General features: G+C 34.4%; 1 protein-coding gene across 1 annotated transcript in view; it reads right to left on the bottom strand.

Moving 5' to 3' along the window:
• The window catches only part of gabra4 (gamma-aminobutyric acid type A receptor subunit alpha4), a 97,055-nt gene that overhangs the window by 31,709 nt on the left and 39,958 nt on the right, over positions 1-25,388 (bottom strand). The window contains exon 8 of the mRNA XM_051928361.1: positions 267-526. Within this exon, the coding sequence (XP_051784321.1) occupies positions 267-526 (260 nt within the window). The remainder of the gene's footprint in view (positions 1-266; positions 527-25,388) is intronic.

The raw sequence follows: 25,388 nt of genomic DNA, 5'->3' as shown, positions 1-25,388 counted from the left end.
GTGCTTTAAAATAGTAGCAGTCACATCATTCCAGTGACATCTAAAATGGAGGAATGGACCTTGTGGTGTCAGATTAAAATGGGCACAGTTTACAGCTACTTTCTTTTTCAAATTTATGTCTTTGCATTTTTCTGATGCTGTTTTTAGTACATAAGTGTGCCCTTTATTTGTGGACATCCCATTCAGGGAGTTCATGGACCTCATATAGATAATGTCAGCTGTTTTCCTTATTTTAACAGTTAATACATAGACATGGAAATCATTACCTGTTGCACTTCTTCATTTTCATTAGATTTCTTTGAGGGTGTAGGCTTAGGTGCAGGTGGATTTTTCACTGTCTTCTTTTTAGCCTTTTCTATTTGAGCATTTGTAAAGTAGTTGACAGCTGCAAATTCAATGAGAGCAGAGAATACAAAAGCAAAGCAGACAGCGATGAACCAGTCCATTGCTGTAGCATATGAAACCTTTGGTAGGGAATGCCGAGCACTGATGCTTAGTGTTGTCATTGTCAAGACAGTTGTTATACCTGAAATTAAAAAAATACAACTTATTATAGTTTTCTGCATTACTTATAAGTTAACAATCTGAACAGTGACCAAACATTCTGATTATAAAAATGAATTAGTGAAAATGAAAAGTGAAAATTGTTCTTCTAGGGATTGCAAAAACAAATCATAAAGCTTTAAAGCAATAACTGTTCAAATAATGCCGTTCATTACAATAATGTTATTAATCAAAAAGTTAATTTGACAAATTTTTACAAGAAATTCACCATATTTTCATCACTTAATGTTAATATGCCTGTCATGGTCTGATTCTTGTTTTGATTTTTTTTACAGCTTTTCCTTGGTTATGATTTTTGAAGCATTCTTTTGGGGATTTTAGAGACCAAGGACTCTAGTGGTTATGTTTATTTACTGTATCTTGTTTTTTAATGATGTGAAAAATTAATTATGGTTTGGATGGATGCTGCCATTTTGAGACACAGTATGTGCATTATTTTTAAATCATTGGTAGGTAAGATCAACTGAAAGTGTGCGGCACATGCCATTACTTAGTTGAAAATATACTTGGTCAAGCATTTTCTGGTTGCCCAAGTTTGTGGATTCAACCAAAAAACCTAGTGTTATTATGGTTTGTTAAAAAGGCTCTTTGGTTATGAATTCTTGTGTGTTTTGACTACAATTTTCATCTTATGATTTGGCTCTGGTTGTGTGAACTTTTGGTTATTGACCTTCTCGCTTTCTTTACTATGATCTTCCTCACCTCCTATTTTGTTTATTTGCTCCTTAAGTTTTTGATTACGAGCTTGGCTAGTTTAACCCCGATCATGATCTATATCATTTATTAACTGCTGCCATGCAATGCAGTTCAGTACAAAATGGATATTCCTCATGTCTGATATGTGGGATTGTCCTGAGAAGTGGTTGAAACTCAAATCAAGAAGTCCTACGTCCAAAAAATGTTTTCCCTAAATAACTACAGATGCAAAGATGTGTAGTTCTTTGAGAATTATCCACAAACTTAAACAATGAAATCACCATCTTATATAGGGGGCAAGACAGCGACATCACATGTCAGAAGTTCTACAGTCACATAATAGCAACCAACAATAAAAGAGTCATAGTAATTTGCATAACTCAGAATAATAATGGCCATGACGTAAAACAACATGCAAAATGCCATTGTAGTAATGTCACTGAAAATAACAGTAAATTTATAAAAATGCTTAAAGAACGCAAGTATTTAAAAAATAAATGAAGAAATAGATTCTATGCATTCCAAAATCCAAAAATCATGAATCCAAGTAACCAAGCCAGAATTCATAGTCTAGATAATTGGCAAAATCCCCAAATTAGTTTCTGATCTAGTGAAATGCTCCACAACGTTTTTGAGTTAACCCATTAGGAATGAACCTTCTTTAATAGGAAAAGGCCTGTGACCTCACGCTATGATGACATCCGGTCACATAAATAATATGGCTGTGGCCACAAAGAAAATGCACAAAATGGCGAGGCACGACAAAATAAATAAAAATTAAGAATGATAAACTGTCATATCCTCAAAATGAAAACAATATACGTGCATAAACTAAACTCAACACAGTCACAAAAACTATAAATTAAAACAGCATCAGTATATAGAAAAACTGATGAAATATACAAAATATTTGTGGGTCAAAGGATAGAATACAAATCTTTATGAAAGGCTGTCACATTCACAAACTTTAAAATATTATCGGTTTAATGCATTTTAATAAGGCAAGTGGTAGAAACACAATGAAACTATTAAAAAAAACTAAGTCTGAATCAAAGTAACACCATCTACTTATTTACATCATTTTGCATAAATAGCAGAGCTGAAATGATGGGGGATGTTGTATACCATTGCAGAACACAGCAATGCCACCAGGGCACCACCAGAACATTATTAGATCTCCAACAATGTGAATGGTGGTGCCATTAGGATCAGTTTTACAAGAAAGAAAGAAAGAAAGAAAGAAAGAAAGAAAGAAAGAAAGAAAGAAAGAAAGAAAGAAAAACAAAGGTACACGTTTCAAAGCAATAGCAGAATGTAGGAAGTAGAACATTTATACATTTTATAGCCAATACAACAGAAGAACAAATAATGTTTGTTAATAAACTTCATGAATTTCTGCGTCCTTAATAATATAGCAAAACAACTTCCAACAGTTTATAGTCATATTGCTATATATAAGTACTACTAAAATGTTGTTTTTGTTCATTAAACAGAATACCATTACAGTACACCTTTTATAAATATTCCATGATTTAACAGTTAAGGAGCTTTTTTAACTCTTTGTTTAATCCCACTAATCAGGATCATTATGTTCGATGTTTGTCTGAAAATTCTCAAAATATGAAAGTCTAGTATTATCAGGGAATAATTCTAATTTAGCAAAAGGTTATGAGTAGTTTTCAAGAACATGGTCATTCTGAGACTAATGTATTATATTTGCTATATTTAAAATATGATTATTACACATACAGGAGCATTAGGTGCAATATTGCAAAGCTATACGGTACACTGTGTCATCCTTTGGAAGTTGTAATGTAACAATAATAACTGAAATACTGAGTGAGAAACAATATGTTATGCCACCATATACATACTGTACTTTAAAAATAGAATGTTTACAAAGAATAACCCAAAAAGCAGTTTGGAAGCAAAGCGCCACTAAGTAAATGCTACACATAAGGTCTAAACAGTAAAATAAATTAACATCCATAATCAGTTCAAAATAATATTATTATTAATATAAAAGGTGATTTCTTATAATTTTAACTTTTCTGAAATAATACTTTATAATAATAAATACTTTTTAAACACAAATTATATTTATGGTCAAAATTATTATGCTGTTAAATGTTATTTTTGCATATCTTTTCTCTACACACTGAAAATTAGTATACAGTATATTCACTATCTATTAAACTGTGGCATTTCTGCATTAGGGACCAGTGGTAAACAGCCCCAACACATATTGAGACAACAGGTGATAAGTTACCCTTAGCAGTTAAACTTATTATTACTTTTATCATGTTTTTCATTGCTAAGAAATCTTAATACTTATTGTATAGTATAAAATTATGCTATATTGTACTTATAGTTCTAAATCAAAAATATTTTGTTTTCCTTGCTCAGAACACAGTGGTGATCTATACTATCAGATCAGCTCTATTAGCTTCCAGAAGATTATTTTTCCTTCAGTGCAGGGTCTATAATCTTTTATTTGATGTGCTATGATGTAAAGTCTTAAGGTTAATATGGGAAGAAACTGCATTTGGTATTTAATGTAGCTAGGTATGAATCCTTTTATTTGCTCTTTCATTTTGTATGTGAAAATAAAGTGGTGTAGTGTCTTTTCTGATAATCTAACATAATCAGCTATCATACACAAAAATGTTTGGCAATGCTTGCCCCATTAACTGCCCTTTTCCCTTTTTGAGCCATTTTCCAGCAAAAAGTCTACACACATCATTGTGGTGAAAATATTTTATGCTAAAGTTTATAAAGTTTTTATGTTTACATTTTATTTTTTTGTTTTGGATTGTAGTTGCTTCCATTTTGTGTTTCTTCCAATGACTATTCTGGTGTTGGTACGGCATGCTGTTGAGGTCACAGATTTGGAGATCGGGAACACTTTGGAGACACCATTTAACATGGCAGTACGCTACTCATGTAATCCAAGCTTTTAGATAAAAATGATTTTTGATTAGTGATTTTGTTTTATGTGTATGTTCTCTTATGCAAGCATGTATTATGATTGTATTTTACCATTTCCCTGATTAACTTACTGTAATGTTGGGAGCAGAGTTCCTTAAACTTTTTTTTCATGACCCAATCTTGCCCTTTTCAATGTCTTTGAGACCTAGTCCATGATCACCATCAGATGGGGGAATCGCCACAGACAGTTATAGTGTGGGAAGAGTAAATTAGACAATCGTCGCTGACAATCACAATAGAGCAATGTTGGTTGCTTAAACTGCCCACACGACCCAACGCAAGACACTTTACAAAATGTACGCAACCCCTTCTAAGTGAGCACTGCCTGTGACTGAATTTGGGTCATGATCCCTAGTTTAAGAAGCTATGTGTTAAGGTAATCTGCTTCCCAAAAATATTAAATGCCTCTACATTTTTATTCTGCTCATGTAGTAAATGGTATAAGACATCCTCTTGAATTCTACTCATTTTATTTTTTTATTTTTCCTTTCTTTGTTAAGTTCTTGAGTATTTCTCTTACCTTACCTACCATTGGAAAGTTTCTCTGTTCATAGCACTGTTTTACATTATGAACTCCAAACATATTTCATTCTGAATCTGCAGTGCTTCTAGCTGTGTAGCTGCTCCATGGGTTTTTCTAATTATTTTCCAAATTTCCTTCTAATGTTTTTAAACATCTGCACTGCTTCAATCATTTTTCTTTTCTAGATTATACTCAGATAATTGTTCCTAGATAGCTCCATAAAATTATAGACTATTTATGATTTTGTTTTCTAATCCAAAATGTATCCCAGCTAACAATGGGACTGTCAAATTTGTTTCTTCTCTTTTCTTAATGAAAATATGTGTCTTTGTCACCAATTTAATTTTCGTATAAAACTTCAGTAATTATTCTTCCCTGTTAGACTCTGCCTTCACTCCTATTGTCACAATTTTTGTTTGCTTCTCCTGAAGATTTTATGCAAAGACTCCACTGTTAAACAAGACATATTGCACATCCTGTAAGTTCCTGATGCATACAATTCATATTGTTAGCAATCATTTTTTTAAATTACATTTTAACTGGCTAAGATAATTTCCTTGACAGCCATTCTTCATTCTGTTTATCCTACCGTGTCACAGGTTAGAGTCGGTCATTTATCAGTTTGGATTCTGACTGCTTGCTTATAGAGCCCATTTACTAGCCATAGCCATCATCTCTTGTGTACTTCTCTAAAATTTTGTAGAACAGCATCCTGACAACATTGTACCTGGTCTCGCTTTTAAATTCAGTTTTAAATAACAGGCCTCATGCCAGTCTAAAAATCTCATTTACTACATTTCTTGTAGGAGGTGGCCACCCATCTACATAGGTGAAACAGGAAAATGGCTAGAAGACCGTTTCAGAAAACAGGTTTGAGCCAGTAAGATCAAAAACCTTACAAAGTCTATTGTAGAACACTTCACATCCCTCGATCATAGCCACATAGACTCTGTTTGTGTTCTTTCACAGGGCTACTAAAACAGTTTCCAAAGAAACACATAAGAAGCTAAACTCATTCTCACCCTGGGATCCATATTTCTCAAGGTCCTAATGACTGAGTAACTTTTTAATCTCTCCCTTCATCTTCTCTAATGGGAGTTTTTTGCACCTACTCACCTACCCTGACTTTGTTCCATCCTTCTCCTACTATTTATGCTAACTTCTATTTCCTTTACAGTTGCACACCTGAGAAAGGTTTTGCAGCAGAAACATTTTTACTTTGTTTCCTTTTCAGTGTGGAAATTCTCCTTCCTGTATTTTCTTTACTGTCACATATTCTCCTTGTTAACTGGCCAAAATCTCTCGCTACTGGTGATTCATATTCTCTTGCCCCAAGATGTAACAATACTGTCTTGTATCACTTATATAGCCTTTTCAAACACATACAGTATATGGATGATGTTATGATTGGTCAAGAGGAAAGCAAGTGACCAGAATGAAGTATTACATTCAGTAACTGAAATGAACATGCTACAGATTGTGGTATCTTCTGTCTTGGTCTCCAGATGAGCCACAAGATAAGAGAGAGTAATGTTGGCTCCATTCCAATTTCATATCCTTGAAATCACTTACAAAATTCCACATTTTGTTTAATGCTGTTATCTTCCTACAATAATTGCTATTTTCTGACACATTCTCATTTCTCCCATGCATTTCTGCCTCAAATATGGCTTCTGTGAACTCCTTTCATGAAGCATCTTCCTTCCCATCATTGTTATGTCAAAGCAACCACCTGTCACACTTTGCTTGTCAGCCTGAGAGTCTGTTTATTCATTTATAAGCAAATTTTTCAGTCTGTAAACTGTTTTGTGTCAAGGTACAGTATATGCACTGCACATGGTAATACAATAATTAGCTAATAACTATTTAATTAACAGCTAATTTATTCCTTTTCTGATCCTACCTATCCAATACCGAGTCACAGAAATCAACCCTGGGCAGGGAGCCAATCCATTGCAGAACAAATTCACACACACAAATACACAGAACTGCTGTACAGTCACCATGTATGTTGTATGTATGCAGAACCCAGACAGAAACCCACATAATGACAGGAAGAATGGAGGAAATGTATCCTGTTGTTGTTTTAATATTTTTCACATTCATTACAGAGCTACTAAAAACCTTGGTGCACATTAAGTTATTGAAGTTGTGTATCCTTGTAGGTTAGCAATAAACAGACCACCAACTTGACCAAAAAAGCCAGAAACAGTGAGCTGAAATGAATTCAAGAAGCACCAGAAAAAAAACACTATCCTACTGTTGTCAAATGCTGTATGCTTATCTATTGTGGCCGATGGCCCAGACCCATGCCCAGTCGGGATGCCCCTTTGATATTGGATCCGGGGGAGCAGTCATGGGATGCACACTACATCCCCCGGTAAGCATGGTGGCAGCCCTCCTGGGTTACATTGGGGCCACAGGCGTGGGACTTCAGGGCTCAGACCTGTTGGGCTCCGTGGCCACCACCCGGAAGAGCTGCATGGCTTAATGAGCCCATGTGGGCTGGAATGCAGCCACACCCGGAAGTGCAGCCTAATTAGGCCAATTACCACCTGAAGCACTTCCAGGAGGGCTACAAAAGGAGCCTGCAGCCACTACTCGAGGCGCCAGAGTCGGGAGGAGGAGGACAAAGCAGACCTGGGAGGAGTGGAGGAAAAGAAGAGTGGTTTTGGGACTGTGTTGTGCCTGTGGGGATTACGGGAAAGACGTTCCCCACAGGTGAAGAAAAAATAAAATCTTTTAGTTTATTTTACCTGTGCCTCTGGTGTCAGTCTGTGTCGGGTCAGCGCCAATAAAGCGACTTTTCCACACTACACATTTTAAACTTTCAGGAAACCTTGTTTGCGTTCTGCTCATTTTAGTAATGATTCTGTTTAAGACTTAAAATAACTATGTGAAACTCGCTTAACTCATTTTACTGTTGGATCACAAGGGGCTGGAATCAATCAAGCAACTGTGAGCACGAGGCAGGAAACAGTCCAGGACAGGTCACCAGTCCTTCATAAAGCCCAGTTACTGTATGTGCACACATCCACTCATAGTCACATAGGGTCACTAGGAATTGATAATTAACCTAACTCACAAAACTTAAAGGTTGCTGGAGGAAAACGTAAGTACTTGGAGGAAAACACATACCAACCTTTTGGAGAACGTGCAGATGTCACATGGATGATGAACTAGCTCCATGATCCCAATTTAGAATGCTAACTATTATTCCAAAGCATTATATATTTTTAATAGTTTGCAAATAAACCATAAGAATCCACATAAACAACAAAATTTAAATATTAATATTTCTTAAGTTTAACTTGGTGAAACCTAGGATATTTCAAAATTAAGTGTCATTTTCAATTTCATGTGTATTTTATTAAATATCAGACAAAGCATGATGATTCAAAATGTACAGAACAAATTCTGAACATCTTTCAAAGAGGATGATTTAGTCAGGATGACACATTATGAAAGAAAAATGTCTGTAATACTAATGCAATGGAATATATTGTTGTATCACAGCAACAACATTTTTAGTTAAATAGACAAACAAAAACCCTAAGGTGGAGGGGAGGTCAAAAAAATAAAATCCAAAACCAAAGAAATGCTAGAAAACCTTAAAGGATCTTTCTTAACTCTGTAATTCTGTCATAGCTAACAGGCATCTATGGTAAACACTGTGATGTGAGGAAAAATAAAATAATACAAGAAAGTTACACATTTAATTTGTTTACAGCAGGTGGCTATGGGGTTAATCCATAGCATGTGTGAAGGTTATAAATCTACAGTGTAAGTATATATGTATATAATACACTGTATATAGGGCTGGGTATGATGCCCTGATTCAATCTGATTCCGATTCACAAAGCCCCGATTCGATATTGATTTTATCTTGACTGAAATAGCATGCTCTGACATATCTGAAGTGGTGAATTGATGGAGATTCTTGCCTAAATCTTTAAAGTGTAGTCCCACTAAATATCACTGTTAATATTATTGAGCTGACAGAAAGGTTACTGTAACTCTGTAAAACTGTGGTGAGCAGAAGAACATTTCACAATGCACAACATGTCAAACTTTGAGGTGGATGAGCTACAACAGTAGAAGGCCAAGTTGGATTCCACTCCTATCCGCCAGGAACAGGAAGGTGAAGCAGTAGGGTGCAGGCTCACCAAAACTAGATAGTTAAAGACTGGAAAACATAGCCTGGTCTGATGAATCTTGATTTCTGCTATACACACAAATGGTAGGGTTAGAACTTGCTAACAGCATGAATCTATGCATACAACCTGCCTTGTGTGAACAGTCCAGGCTGGTGAAGATAGTGCAATGGTGTGGGAAATGTTTTCTTGGAATGCTTTGGGCTGTTAATACCAATCAATCACTGCTTGAATGCTACAGCTATATGAGTATTGTTGCTAAACATGTGTTTCATTGCCTTAATTTACTCATCTTCTAATGGGTACTTCCAGTATGATAATACACCATGCTACAAAGCAAAAGTCACCTCACACTGGTTTCATGAACATGATAATGAGTTCAGTGTTCTTCAATGCTCTTAGCAGTCACCAAATTTGAATCCAACTGAACACCTTTGGGATGTGGTAGATTGGGAGATTCACAGCATGAATGTGTAGCTGATAGATCTATAGAAATTGTGTGATGCAAAAATGTCAACTTGGACCCAAATCTCAAAAAACATATTTCCAATATCTTGTGGAATCCACCCCACAAAGAACTAAGGTTGTTTTGAAAGTATAGTATAGTGTTCTTAATAATTAGCTCAGTGAGCACATATCACTGTTTTTATATAATGCAAGTCAAAGTATTACATGATATTGTTGTATATGAAATTATACAGAAGATATTTTTGGGGCACCACAATGCCACAGTGGTTACTGCTGTTGTTTAGCTGTACAAGTAAACATGCGCTCATTGGAGGAACTTTTCTGTTGCTACATGCACCTGTACACAATCCAACGTTAAAAGCACACAGCAATGGCCAAATGTCCATAGATTCATGGCAAGAAATCAGCCAAACCTTGGGAAAAGATCAACGTTTTTGCAGTTAGAAATGGAAATATCTGCTAGATCGATATGTAAAGGCAAAGAAAAAACTTTTGGAAAAAGCCAGGTGATTCTGTAACCACACAGTGTTACAGCGCCTTGTCCTGAATATTTGGAGCTAGTTTATAAACAGACAAGGGTATGCATCCTCTGTGCCAGAGCTCGAGTATAAACAGACTTTGCTACATGTAACTGCACTTAAACCCTGCCCCGCTCTCTATCTACTGTATATGTAGTCTGCATACTCTTTCACACTCAACTTGAGATAACTGGTAATTATAAATTACTCACTACTTACTTGATTCCTGCTTTATGCCTGACCCTTTGGCTGTCTACAATTGTGAATTGGAATCAAACTAACAGATAAATAGAAATGTTTTTGACATCTTTGTTCATCTTATTATCCTGTATAATTTCCTTGAGTGTTTTGTAATTAGTATGGGGAAGTGATGCAGTGGTTAGTGCAATTACATCACAGCTCCTGTTACCTCATATTCTGCCAGAAGGCCAAAGAGTAACAGAATAAAGTGAAGAAATTGAAAGTGAAATTTCAGGCTTAGGGTAAAAACAGGAATCTAGAAAGCGTAGCAAGTAACCCAAAATATCTGCCAAAACCCAATGTCATATTTTATTACACAGGCCCCTTTAGCTCTAAACACTATATTGAAAAACACACTCAAGGTTTTTTATTAGAGCATCCACAATTTTAAACAGAAATCGGTAACATAGATCTTTATACCATCGCTGTAATGACATCACAACTCACAACTTCTGAATAATATTTTGTAGCAACTACAATCACTACCAACAACAATATTCTACACTAAACTTCAAAATGGTGGCACCAAAAATCAAAATGACAGAATTTAATAACAAAATTAGAATGTTAAAAAACTGACTATATTAAAATAAAACCAAATATAAAAAAATAAATATTTGAAATCAGAAAGGTGCAGAATACCAGGAAAAACTATATCTAGATGCAAAATTAAAGGAAAAGGAAAAAATTAAACCTCATGAAATCATAACACCTTGGTTTGTTTCCCACCCTGGAAATTGACTGTGTGGACACTGCATTTTCCTCCCTAATTCCAAAGATGACTATACTCCATTTTTTGAGAAATCTAAATTGGTGTGGTATGAGTGTGAGTGCCCTGCTGTAATCGTATCTAGGACTGGATCCTGTCTTGCATGCTGGTGTTAGGCTTCAGCTCTTCATGACCTTGTAATGGACAAAGTGATTTTTTACAGTGTTTTTTGTCTCACAGGCATCTTGAACATACTAGACAAAGTGTCAGAAATAACTGCAAAAATATAATTAAAAATAAAATATAATAGTACTGAATAATTCAAAATAATGTAATAAGACAAGAACATTACTCTGTATACCATTGCCAAGCAGCAGAAAATAAAATATTTAAAATTAAGATGACTTTAAAATTGAGGACAACAAGGATCAGTTTAGTAGCCTCTCAAAACATTCTGCTGCACATAAGGTTCCATATATTGGATTCAACAAGTATTCAGATGCATTCACTTTATGTACACTTCATTGTGATGTAGGTTTAATTTTAAATGGATAAATTGGCCATTTCTGTCCACCAATCTGCACTCAATAACTAATGACAAAGTGTTTTCTGAAAGGTTTGTAAATTTATAACACTCAAAAAGTGAAATCTCTTTCATATAAATATTCAGTCTCTGAATCCAGTACTTTAAAAAATCCCTTTTGACAGTAATTACAGCTTTGAGTCATTTAGTATCTACAGGCTTTGCATACCTGAATTTGGGCAGTTTATCCCATTCTTCTTGGCAGATCATCACAAATTCTGTTAGATTAGATTGGACGGGAGTCATCTGTAAACTATCATCTTCAGTTTTCTCCTCAAATATTTCTTGGGTTTTAAGTCTGGGCCAAGAAGGAGTTAGGTAGTCTACCATAAACACTGGATTGGTGGAGTACTACAGAGATGGTTCTCCCATCTCAGCAGAGGACTTCTGAAGTTCTGTTATAGTGATCACCAGGTTCTTGGTCACCTACCTGACCAAGGCCTTTCTTACCTGGTTACTCAGCTTGGCCAAATAGTCAACTCTAGTAAGAGTCCTGGTGGCTCCAAATTTCTTCCATTTCGCAATGATTGAGGGTACTATGTTCCTGAGAAAAGTCAAAGCTTTAGGAATGGTTCTACATCCTTGTCCTGATCTATGTCAAACCACCGTTTTATTGTAGATGTCTACAGAGTTCATTGGCCTTCATGGCTCAGCATTTGCCCTGGCAGGCAATGTCAATTGGGGGGGGGGCTTTAAATACACAGATGTGTGCCTTTCTAAACAATGTCCAATCAATTCAGTTTGTCACATATGGACTCCAATCAAGTTCTAAAAACATCCCAAGGATAGTTTTTGATTTTTATTAATTTTGCAGACCTCTTAAAAACATTATCACTTTTGTGATTATGTGGTATTGAGTGTGGACTGATGGGCAAAAATGGCAATTTTATCCATTTGACTGAAGGGATCTGAATACATTCTGAATCCATTGTATACATTATCTATATGCTGAGACATAGTACACGATATGCTAGCACATTAACAAATCTCTAAGCTATTCTGTATGTACAGTAAATATGCTACAGATGAGGGATATAAATTGATAATACACAAATGTGTGTGTGCAAGATATATATTCATAAGTTAACCTGCAAATAATACATGCTTGTAATGATGAAATTTAAGCATAGTAAATTTTACTTTCTTTTCATATTAACTGAATATTTGCTCAACTGCTGTTAGGATAGACTCCGGCTTCCCCACAATCCTGATCAGGATAAGCTAGTTTGCAAAATGGATGGAAGTATGTTAAATAAAACTTCAACACATAATAATATGAATAGTAAAGCAACTGCATCTATGATATTTTGTATTAATAAAGTTTACTTAGCTCAAATGGCTTAGCAGTAATTTGAATGAGACCAGGGGGTATCAGAGTGGCTGTTGTTCCCAGTACTCTGGCAAATCTAAACCACACTTCCCCTTACTGACCTGGGGAATATTTACAGCATTAACAAGCCAACAAGTGTACAATGAAATGTTGCCACCATCCCATCGATTCCACACCTTACTTATGTCTAAGCAAAGTTATGTACTGGTAATAGCACATATTCAATAATTCACTCACAAAGATTATATTACATTTATGTCCTGTTTATATTTACTACTATTTTTTCTAATCAGCATTTTTGATAATGCTGAATCAAATGCCTGTAGGAAGAAAGATAAATGTATAACTGCAGTTAAGAATATTTATACATAAATATATAACTTCAAAGGCTAAATTAATATGTATAATAATTGCAATATTTATGGAACAATTCAATTTCCTAATGTTCCTGAAAATATAAAGAGCATTTCGATTAATATATAAAACAGCATTTAAAAATAATAATAATAATATCTTGATTGCAGAAGTAAGTGCTTTGCCAAGATGCATCATTCCTTAAATAATTAAATTACAATGATTATTCTCATTAGGTGATATTAACTTGAGAGGGGACTATAAATGTGAGTCATAATGGGGAAAAAAGGCAATTTAGTTTAGGTAATGCCAGAAGTAAATTTAATAAAGAACATCTTTAAATATCACATGCTATGAATTGTCTGAAAAAGTGCAGAGTCAAAACATTTTTTAATAAAAACACAGGTTACTTTTTAATGCTGAAGTCTCCGTTCCTAATATTTATTATGTGCTTTCATATTTAACCTTACAAAATAATCCATCATTTCTTTAAAAATTAAATTTGTGTTATTTTTAATATTTTACTCATGTTATCTAGTTTAAATCAATGTCCTTTTACCCATGTTTTGTCCATCCATTACTACGCCCACTTAATTTAATTTTCTTGTCAGATGGCATTCATAGCCTATGATGTTGCAATGGTGCAAAGCAGCTACAAACCCTGCATGGGATCTCAGTCTATTAAAGAACACAGTCACACACAGAGTAGCAGAGATGTTTTTGATTTCCTGTGGTTTCTTTGTACTCGGACCTGATAGCAGTGCTAGACTTCTTCTGATTTTGAAGGGATGTCAGTTTGATGTACAGTATTTCTCATTGGCTGCACACACTTTCTGTAGCCAACCAATGACATTCTGCCATTGACTCATGCTGCTTCAAAAGAGCTTGAACAGAAGATTTTGAAACCCCTTTCTGACCTGAAATTTTACATGGGAGAGACCTTGCAGATGCAGGATGATCATCTTGTTTTTTGTTGCTATGCTCACTTTTGCTATGGTTCAAGAATTGGTGATTTGAAGGTTAAACTATCACATGTTCACCTTTTCGTTTGGTTGTCCATTGCCTAGTTTGTTTCCTTTTGCTGTTACTTCTGTTTCAGCCAAATTGCTTGTTCCAATCAGCTCAATACTGTATATCATTGATTATTAGCACCGTTAATTTTTTGTGTTTACTCATGCACTAGTCTATGTACCTAAAAACTATTAAAAAAAATTTCTGTTACTTCAGATGTTACTTTCTTTAACAAAATATTAAATTCTCGTAACATTTTTTTGGAAAATGAATGGAAATCTAAAATTTGTTCATGGCTATTGTCACACTAATGCTGAAGGCAAAAAATAAACATCTAATACAACCTTTATATAAAATATCTAGTACAGTACTGCAAATGTTAGAAAGTCTGAATTAGGGTAAGCTGCTCCAGTTCTGGGTATTCATAAGATATGTAATGATTTACTTCATAATAATGAATTACATAATAGACAAATATATTAAATATATAACTACTTGAAATTTTAAAATGTGTGCTTCATTTAAATGTTTAAAGTCTAAATATTCTTGATTGTAATAGAAATTTGTCATTTGTCACCCTATGATAAAGTCCATAGAGGACTAGATCCCTATTAAAGGATCAAAAATCAAAAATAACATCGTAATCATAATCACTGACCTTGAAAAATGATACGCCCAGGGTTATGTTTGAAATTTGTCATTTTTATAACTTTATGTGAGCGGCTGTTAGAGGGCTAGGACCACTGCTAAAGAATCAAATATCATAAATATTAACATACTCATGACCAGTACATCAAAACAGCATAAAATGACACTCCACACGCCTATATTACTGATCTTCACTTTTCGAATTTTGGTGAAAAGGAGTAAATGTAACTCCTTATATCCTATTAGTGGGTGAACCTTTGGGGTTGGTTGATGTGGCATGAACAACTTTAATTCCTTCTAATTATCATTAGTATTAGACAATTATTGGTTTACTTTTTCTGATAAGGGTATATTTTCCTGCACAAAATATAGTCCAAAAATGGCCTAAAAAGTTGGGTTTTTTGGCTCTAGAGGGCCAAAAATAGTGGTGAACCCCAAAAAGCTTGACATCTTGCACAACTAGACCTCAAGACAAGTTGAATATAATATATACAGTATGTTTGGGATTTCTTGTATTGATGAGACAGGAGGCACTGAACAAATAAAACTGAAGTGATTTCAAAGTATTCAGAAGTAATTCTTATGCATACAATAAAACTTAACTGGCAACTTGAAAAAGGTTCCATGCCCATTACTGTTATTCTGTGACTGTGTAAGCCCTGTAATAGCTGGGCATCTTTTTCAGCATAGGTTGCTACCTTATGCGTGATGCCTGTTTGATAGTTAAGAAAACAGATTAATGGACAGGATTAAAACCACACCATGTTACCTTGTATTAAATTCATAGTTTGACCTGTTCACATTATTTGGAAGGTAGGCTTGCTTAACAGTTAAGGTATTAAAATGTATTTCACAAGACTATCAGTTCAGTTCCAACCATTAACTATTATGCTGAGCCCTGGAAGTGTCTTCCAGCTAACACCTGTGAGTTTTGACTTTATTCTTTTGAAAGTAATAATGTACACATTCAGTATGATTACTAGTGGCCTGCTGTGGAGTTCAAAAAAAGAACCAAGAAGTGAAAAACTAAAACCAGCTGCTAATAGTGAAAACCTCAAGAAGTGAATTTACCAATGGAGACAGTACTTGCATTTAGCTTGCTTTATGTTGATCAACTGTTTGGAGCTTTCACAAACTAAAATGTTAAATTATCAATGCAAATCTTAAAGAAGCAAAGGCATCAGGTGGCACCAAATATTATGGACAGTAAATGAAAAATTCACTGACCTCAGAATCTAAGTAGAAAAATATAATTTGTGTCTTTAGTCTCTTTTAATACCCACCCATATCCTTATTGGTTCATCCAATATCTGGTTTTGAGTTGCATTGCAGAAAACATTTAGATTTACATTTTTATAAATTATATATAGAGCCCCAATTCCAAATAAGTTGGGACGCATGTAAAATGTACATTAAATAAAAACAGAATTCAAGGATTTTTTTGATATTTTAGGTTTAATTACGGATAATTGTAATATGTAGTCTATAAAACCACATTTTTAATCAAACATACTGTAGACATACTGACACAGTGCCGGTTGAAGGCTATTTGGAGCCCTAGGCAGGGAGACAGATGTATCATTATGGTCTGAAGATGGATGGGGGAGCCCATTTGTGTCTAGAGTGAACACCCCTTAACTTTCATAAATGCTTCCCTTCAGATGACAGTGTCCTGGGCAGCTGCCTATGTTGCCCTAAAGGATTGACTGACTCTGTATTATATCATTTGAATTTATGCTAAAATTCTCTTTGACCTGAAGATTTTGGAAAATGTCCCATTGCCATGAAGCAGCAGACAGTCAATATGATAACAACTAATGAGTTTTCAAACGAGTGACTGCTTCACTAACACAAAAGGAATACCCAAACAAAACATACAAAAACACTTCATCCTCATATCTAAAGTTTTTAATTTCAACTAATGCATTTTTTACAGAGTGCATTATGTTTATAAACAAAACCCTTACTCATCAAGACCTCCCGTTAAGCAGGAGTTTGATCTTATTTTGAGATTTCTAAGAAAATATTGTGTTGTGAACATCATTAGCCTGTTTTTAGCCTATTCAGTTGAAATTCAAAAAAGGTTCATAAATAACAATTTTCTTCTTGAACAGGAATCGGTGTAGATGCTTAAGTGTTCATTAGTACCTGTTATTCATACTGGTGCCTGCTCAACGGAAGTAACATTTTTTAGTGAATTCCTAACCTAATAGAAACTGAAATAGAGAAAATGTAATCCCATTATTTTTAAACTCATTTCAAATATGTCTCTACATTTTGTAGAATGCCAAACATTGCCAAGTTATTTTAAAATGACTGACTCAATAAACACAAAGTAGGAAAGGTCTTTAAGAGAGGCTCAAATCATATACTTGTGTATCTTAACTTTCTTTCCTATCTTTTCAATGGGAATTATGCTTATCTACAATATGTTTTTCCTTTTGTAGATTCATGCAGACTTCACCAGATTTATCCTGCTGCAAACCACCATACCTTCTTTTCAACCTTTTCCGAAACTCTATTTCTTTCTTTCTTCCTCTCTTATGCCTTCCTTCCTTATCAAACCTGCATTCCATCTTTTTAGTGCTGTTTATTCCAAAACTCACCTCTTAAATCATCTAGTTCTTTTGTATAGGTGCTGCTGTTAAAAGATACTTCTCAAAGGATTCTTCTTCACATTTTAACACAGCATCTGTGGGAGCTACATATCATTAATATTTTTGTTTATTTGTCTTCCCAAAAGCTGATGCTCTTCTCTATACATTTACTGATAGAACATCTTATCGTAATGGATGGCGCCAACAAGGAAAGCCTTCTGCATTGCATTGCTGCACAACACATTTCCTTTAACTTTGTCAGACCTTTATATTTCAGGATTTATACTAACAAAACAAGGGCAGCAAACTTAGCTCCTTATTGAAAAACAAGTCAGAGAAACTTGCATCCCATACTTTTTTCCAATGGCAATCTTGTGGTTAAAATAGAATGGGACTTTCGTCTTTCACAGCATGAAAATCACTGCTCAGCAAAGGCCTGAATGATGTAAAAGTACACACCTGATAAATGCTTCACAGATGAAATGTTCTTCCCCTACCTTTCATGTTTATTTTTTTCAATGTGAGAAAAAGATTTACCAATTTTTTCCTTACATTATAAGTTTCTGTTGTGCCTTACTTTTCGAAATGATCACTGCGGACAAAGTTAAGTGGGTCGGTCCTTTTATACAAGTCATAAAAGTTACAAAACAATCTCGACTTTTTCACACTAGCTACTCGCCTTCTTTCCCAAATCATTCGCTGACGCAGTATTTTATAACTCAGACCAGGATGTTTACTTAAATATTTATTTTTCTCGAAGAATGAGAAACAAACTTTATAACCAAATATAAACTTTTCAGAGTACTAAAACTATTTTTTCTAACCAGAGGGTTTAACAGTGACAGCATTCACCAAGAAAATCCTATTTAATAATTGTAGCCAAATAATTAAGAAAAAAAACAAGTTGGGACAAAACACCAAGCACTAGTTTCCTCCGGTTGAATTTGTATCTCTACTGCTTTGTAATTTATCAGCTCCTATCAGGAAGCTGGTTGCTCCTTACAACCAGGGAAGGTCCCATAGCAAACTCATTAACTTCTTGAAAGATGTAATTTAGTTAGAAATAGAATTAAAATCTCTTCCAAACAAACATTTAAGAGTCAAACTAATACATGAAATTAAAGTTTGAAAATTATACTTTTAAAATATAAAACTTCCACAAACTAAAAAATTATTCAGAGTACATGGAAACATTTTAAAAAGGCATGACAGGTTCTCGTTTCTTAATTTACAAAGTTTGTTTCTCTCTAAAAGGACAGCTAATGCATTTAAGAAATTCATAGATCTAGATCAGAAAATTTTAGGATGCCTAGCAAGGATAATTCTGTTAAATATTTAATTTGAGCTTTTGTGAGGTTGATTCAATAAGAAGAAGGGTTAGGGCCAGCCTATAACAATATAAAGAACATAATGTAACATTACATGCTTAAAACCATCTTATTCAGTTCAGTGTTACGAAGGGCAAACTGTCTTTTATTAGTCTGTAGATATTTGGGAAATATTTCTACTTCAAAGTTTGTTCTGTAGTGTGCTATACTGATTGCCAATTACCATTATGGATGAGTGCTGTAGTATTCTAGTAACACACAGTGAGGTTTTTCACTTTATTGGGAGTGAAATGGGACCAGGAAATTCAGAGGTTTATTATGGAAGTAGGCAAACCAGCATCTTTTATACAAGCAAGGGTGTTACATAGGAATACAAACAATCACATTTCAAAAGAGGTGAAAGGTTTTTTAATCAAAAAATACAATGATCTTAGCTAAAAAATATCAGAACTGTCCCTACCAAAAGGTGTGAAGTACACAGTGATTTTATAACATCATCTTAATAAGGGCAGGCGATGATGTCACATGTAATAATGACATAATCATTTGGTAGCAAAGGTGCCATTAAACAACATGACTGCTGCTATTACTGTTATCACATAAAAGGACACAATGGCATTGGACAAAGTCAGTGTCAGTGCAATAAAAATACACAAAAATAAAGAAATTAAATATAACCATGACATATTGTTCAACAATAATAACAGATATGTACAAAAGAAAATTAAAACAGGTATGGACTTTCACATTTTAATTTGACAGAATCTTACTGTAGTAACAACACATAGACTAGAAAAAATGTACATTTACGTGTCTAGAATAAGACCCTCCACTTCCCACAGCTAGCAAGGTTGGCAATTTCAAAGCTGCTGCAGCCTCAGTAAAGTAAAGACCCATTTACTCCATATACTTTAGTGTCATATCATTTCTCTGAAGGAAAGCTGTGAAAGTGCACCCCTCCATAATACAAAATCACTGAGTTGAATAGATTTCATCCAATTAAGTGGAGTATAAAAATAATATAAACTCAATTGTACTATTTCCTGAAAAACTCCTCTCTTAAAAAGATACAAACCATCATATCCCTACAGTGAAAGTAAAAGCATTTATAGGGTGCACATTTTTATGTCAGAAAATTAGAAAATGATTGGATATTTATAAGCTGATTGTCCAATTACTAATCAACCGATTGGTACACCATTAATGTTACATTTTTAAATTAACCATCCATCACTTTTCTGATATGTTTATCTAATTCACCAGCATAGAGACCTTGACATGCAAAACATCCATTAGTAATTTGGAATTACTTTGACAAAATACAAGGGAGACCCGCTAAGGCACAAAGTAGATGCTACATGAAATAAAATAGAATCAGAGACCAGTAACTTTTTAGTAGGCAATGTTACCAACTCTATTTAATTTATCCCAATAAATGTAAGTTGGAAGAATTTCTAAGTGAAATGTTAAAGCATATCACGAAAATAATTATTAACTAATTGTATGAAAAGGGTATCTAAGGAGAATATCAACATAAGACAAGACTGTAATATGAGCAAAACAGACATTAATGCTGGACAAAAGGCAGGAAGAAGATTAACGTTTTGTTGGATAAGCATGTGACAAAGCATTTAGGGAGTCAAGTGAAAACCTTATAATGTGAAAGAATATGGTAAGTCAAGAAAACAGAAGGTAAGGGTGGGACTGCTATTATAAACCAAAATAAAGACAATCAAAATAAATAGCAAAGAAAAAACAAGAAGGCAGGCAAGATAATGCTATCAACTGATCTAAGGAAAAAGTGCATGAATGAATATAATGTGTGAAAATATGGGACAATGAGAAATCTGGAGAAGGTGAATGTGTGCAAGCTTTGAGAAGAACACTAGTGATAATGTTGACTTTAAACCTGCATGACTTGTGTTCTAAGCACAAATACCAACCACTTTGTAGCCAGCCAAAGTGACACTTTACATTCCACCTGGACCACTATTTATTCATTAAAGTGAAATTTGTCATGATGCCAACAAATTTCAGAGTTAATCTGTTTGAAATAAAAACAAGATTTCCTGCAAGAATCTGTCAATTTTACATAGATTTCATGCATGAAGGCCTAATACATCTAGCAGTAATATACAGTACAATTATGCTTTGAACAGTTGTTGTGGATGATATTCATTCAGGTACCAATATAAAACCAAGAAGTATTCATGAATTCATATGGATTATGTAATATCTAAATGAGATGCAAAATTTATTTATTTTTAGTTTCCAGTTTGTCTGGTCCTGTTGAAGAGGTAGTGTGCCCAAATGGCCTGAAGGACAACGGTGTGGATATTCGTTAAGAGATGTTTCACACCAGCTTTGTTAAACTTGACTTGCATGTTTGGAATGTTTTTTGATTACTGAAATAAAATATAAAAAAGAGATGTTTAAATCCTAGATACTATGAGTATATTGACCCTATGGATTGTATTTCTTACAACATGTAATTAAGGATTATTTGCTGGACCTTTCCTTTTTTTTTAAAAAAAACATTTAGTATGTTGGAAGTCTTTGTACTAAAGTAAACATAAAATGTGTTGAAGTGGAGATTGGGTATTTGTGAACCTGTAGTTTGTAAGGTGAATTTTTTTAATAAATAACTGTCTGTTCTTTAGTTTGCATCTGTAAAGCGAAGAAGGCCAGGGAAGTACAAATATATATATGTATATATAGGAAGAGGATATAATACTGTAGAAGCAGTAATATAAAGTAAAAAAAAGAAAAGAAAATGTGAAATCATATGCTCCCCTAGGAGCTTCTAGCCAGGGTATCTTCTCCAGTCTATTAGATGGGATGGATAAACTATTAAAAAATACTATTGTTAACCCCCAAAATGTCTTTTTAACACCTTACCTTTCTCTAACCCCTCTTCCTCTTGCCAGTAAGACATTTGCCCAGCTCTCTTCTTGACTCCAAGATCATTTCATTTGCATATATTTATAATTTAATTGTAATGCTAAGGTCTGGTTAAAGACATCCAAAATATGATTGTTTTTGCAAGTTAACCTACATACCGCTTCAAGTCCACACAAAACTACTGTACATTGGCTTTGACACCATTTTTTTTTAAACTTTCCTGAGGTGCTTGACTGGAGAAAGATACTGTTCCAAACAAAATAATGTCTGGCTTGATACTATTTTATAGCCTGAATCATCTGTAATGCCCCTAAACCCAATAACCATAGTCCTACTTCAAACTTCAGCCATGCATTGACATACTTTAGATAATTTAGGATATTATTAGCTTCTCAAAACACAGAACTTTATTTAGTGTTAGGCTTTTCATTCATGTTGGCTGTTGCTTTTGCATGTGTATAATATATAGAGAGATTCATGTCTTCTCCATTCAGACTAATGACCTTTGAGCATTTATGTAAGCCATGCACTACAAACCCACCTAGGAATCTAAAATCACCATCATTATTGGTGTCACTCTTTTTGCTTCAGAAGCATAGAACATTTTGACAAATGATCCCCCCTTTTTCGTATAACCTACATTCAGCTTTTTCTACTGTGTTAAGTTACCACCTGGTAATTCTTTTGACATATGGTGATATTCTTCATTTTCCCTATTTTCAACCTGTTGTTATTTTCCTTATTTTAATTTTGTGCACCTAATTTAACCAGCAGCATCAATACTGTTGGTGCAGAGCCATGTGAGCCAGCTTGCGGCTGAAGTTTCTGTTTTCTCATTGTTTAACCCTATCTTGCTCTAGGAACTGCCTTAGCTAAAATGACACTACAAACTTGATGTAGCTGCTCTGGCAATTTAATGTTTCTAATCCAATCACATTATTTTTTAATTGACATTTCTTAAACTACTTGGCAACCGTATGGACATCTGTTATAAACACTTCCACATCCTTATCTCACCGACAAACTGATATTGAAGTGTTCTGTTGCATAGATGACACAATTTATGATCATAATGCTCCTTTATTACTGCCTCATAATGTCTTTGTTCTTCTGAACTTTTTTGAAAAGTAAGACACACAAGATATCACCAGCCTTGTTTCCTATCCAATAAAGCAGCAAATTTAGTTGATATTCTTGGACTGTCTTTATATGAGGTCCTAACACAATACTGAAACAATTAAAGCAACTTATCCATTTCAGCCACTCACCGGGATGATTGACACTGGAATCGTCAAGTGGTATGAAGTGTATGGCAGCAGACCAACTAGTTAACATTTCCATACCTAGTATGTGCTTCAGAAACTTAACTTTTAGTGGTGTTTATTAGCTGGCTCACCACTCCAACAATTACACAAGAGTTTGTGAAGAATCTAGTCTTTTTTTCCTTCTATAGTTTAGGTTTCCAGTCAACCCCTGGTAACAAACTGCAGGTAAGACCTTTGCATTTTTATTGGGTTCTTAGCATTATTATATTTTCTTTTGTCTCAAATAATTGTTGCCATGTTAAATAATCATCAATCAAATTGTGATATACTCAGCTTTTACCAGCAACATTACATTGCATCAATATATTTTAGTAAAATAAAGTCTTTAAATATAATGATATTTTAAGAATGTTAGCACACAATATTATTTAAAAACTCATTACAAGGTACCTGGCTAACCCATCTTGAAATTATACCAACACTTTTTAATAAACAGTTATGCTGCAAGGAAGGCTCTTTTCCCATTCATTTTATGCTGCTTCATACAAATTTAACCCTATGAAGCAGAATAAAAATTGAACAGTGCAGAAGCAATTCAGTAAGCCATTTTTTTCATCTGATTCCTTCAAAAGATTGTCATAAACAGCCATATCCTGACTGGTCAGCACATAATCAGCTTTAAAAGGGAAGCTTTTTCATCAGAAAACATAATCATGAATATATATTCAGCCCTGACCAGTACAGAAATCCTAATTATCCTTGTAGACACGCTCTTTACATGTGGGAAGAAATTGGAGTATCAGGAAAAACTCAGATCAGACATGGCTAGGCCACACATTTAATCATTGTCCATTACAAAAGCGTACTGTCTGCCCTCACGTGTTAATAGATCAAAATGAATGAACTATCCATCCATCCATTATCCAACCTGCTATATCCTAACTACAGGGTCACGGGGGTCTGCTGGAGCCAATCCCAGCCAACACAGGGCGCAAGGCAGGAAACAAACCGCCCACCGCAGTAAATGAGCTAAGAAGGTTAACTAAAAAAATAATAAGAAGATTAATGGTTTTGTTGACTGCACAATGATAATCACTGTAATTAAGGAGATAGCTTTACTATCAAACTGAGGTTAATAGAATCAAAATATGGGTCTATGAAAACACCCAAGGTATTTGCTAAAAACAGAATACAGAAGCATTATTACAACAATGGTTGGTCACTTTGTGGACTCAAAGCCATGATCTTGAAATTTGCAGTCCTCCTGTGGAACTGAGAAAATGAGTTACTTCATTGTGCTAAAGGTATGTCTAAAATAAAAATGTACAACCCAAAAAGTGACTACATGTACAATATAAATGTAAAGAATTAGTTTAAAAAAAAACCTTCGTTCATTTAAATTAAAGTTGCTCCCTTTATGGGTGTAATTCATTTTGCTTGGTAAATGATAAAAATGCAATATTTAGTTAGGGTTTGGTAAAAGAATGTTCCATTAATGTTCCATCTGCCTTATTATAAAAACATAGCTTTGTCACTTTTACTTCCTTACTCTGACTCTTGGTTTAGACCTCCTGCCTAAAATTTTACTTCCCTCTATAATTTTGTCTCTTTCTTGGCCAGATCTCTACCCTTGTCAGATCTGTTTTCACATTTCTCCTGCAGATGTTCCAGTAAAGGAATTAACTTTCAGACAACCTCATATTAAGTCACATTGCAGCTACTACAGTATGTGCCAGGTTTTCTGATGCACCACAGACTTTAACACACTCTCAAACAGCCATGGCAGATGTCTGATTTTATTTTATCCCAACAGAGCTAGGAAGAAAATATTTGCCCGCCATCTGATCTTTGATCACATTTGATGCTAGTTAAAAGGGAAGCAGATCAAACAAATAACACCTTTTGGTGCTTATTTAATTTAAAAATCAACATTAAACAAAATCCAATGCTTGCCTCTTTGGACTCAAAAATTATTTTGCTTCCTTTTGCAAAAATGCAGAGATTATCTGAAGATATAAGTCTCTGTCAAGTATGCCTTGGAGGAATTTTGACACCATCCTCATATTCAGTGAAATTTGAACATTGCAAACACAAGCACCTCATTTCTTTTCACACCACAATACCTCAAAGTTGTTTAAGTTACGATTATACCATACTGAATATAAAAAATTATTTTACTTTAATTATTCAGACATAGGCTTGCTTGTGTGTTTTAGGTCAATGTGCTTCTGTATAAACCAGCTATGTTTCAGCTGCAGCTCAAAACCAATGTCCTGATATTCTCTTCAAGATTTCTTCAATACACAACAGCAGAATTAATGATTTCATCAGTGATAGCATTGATTTCTAATATCTCCATATGATGACACTTTTGTGTCTTCCCTTTCTTATGAGGAAGACCATGTTAGCTTTTCTACACATAAAACAGATCAAATGTTGGATAGAATGTTCTAGTGTTTTCTCACCTGTCTGTCCTGTTCCTGAAACTACTAAGAATGGCCAAGGTTCGTT

Source organism: Erpetoichthys calabaricus, chromosome 5 (genome assembly GCF_900747795.2).
Source record: "Erpetoichthys calabaricus chromosome 5, fErpCal1.3, whole genome shotgun sequence".
Taxonomy (NCBI): domain Eukaryota; kingdom Metazoa; phylum Chordata; class Cladistia; order Polypteriformes; family Polypteridae; genus Erpetoichthys; species Erpetoichthys calabaricus.
The sequence above is the reverse complement of the archived record's forward strand: the minus strand, read 5'-3'. Positions and strand labels throughout refer to the sequence as shown.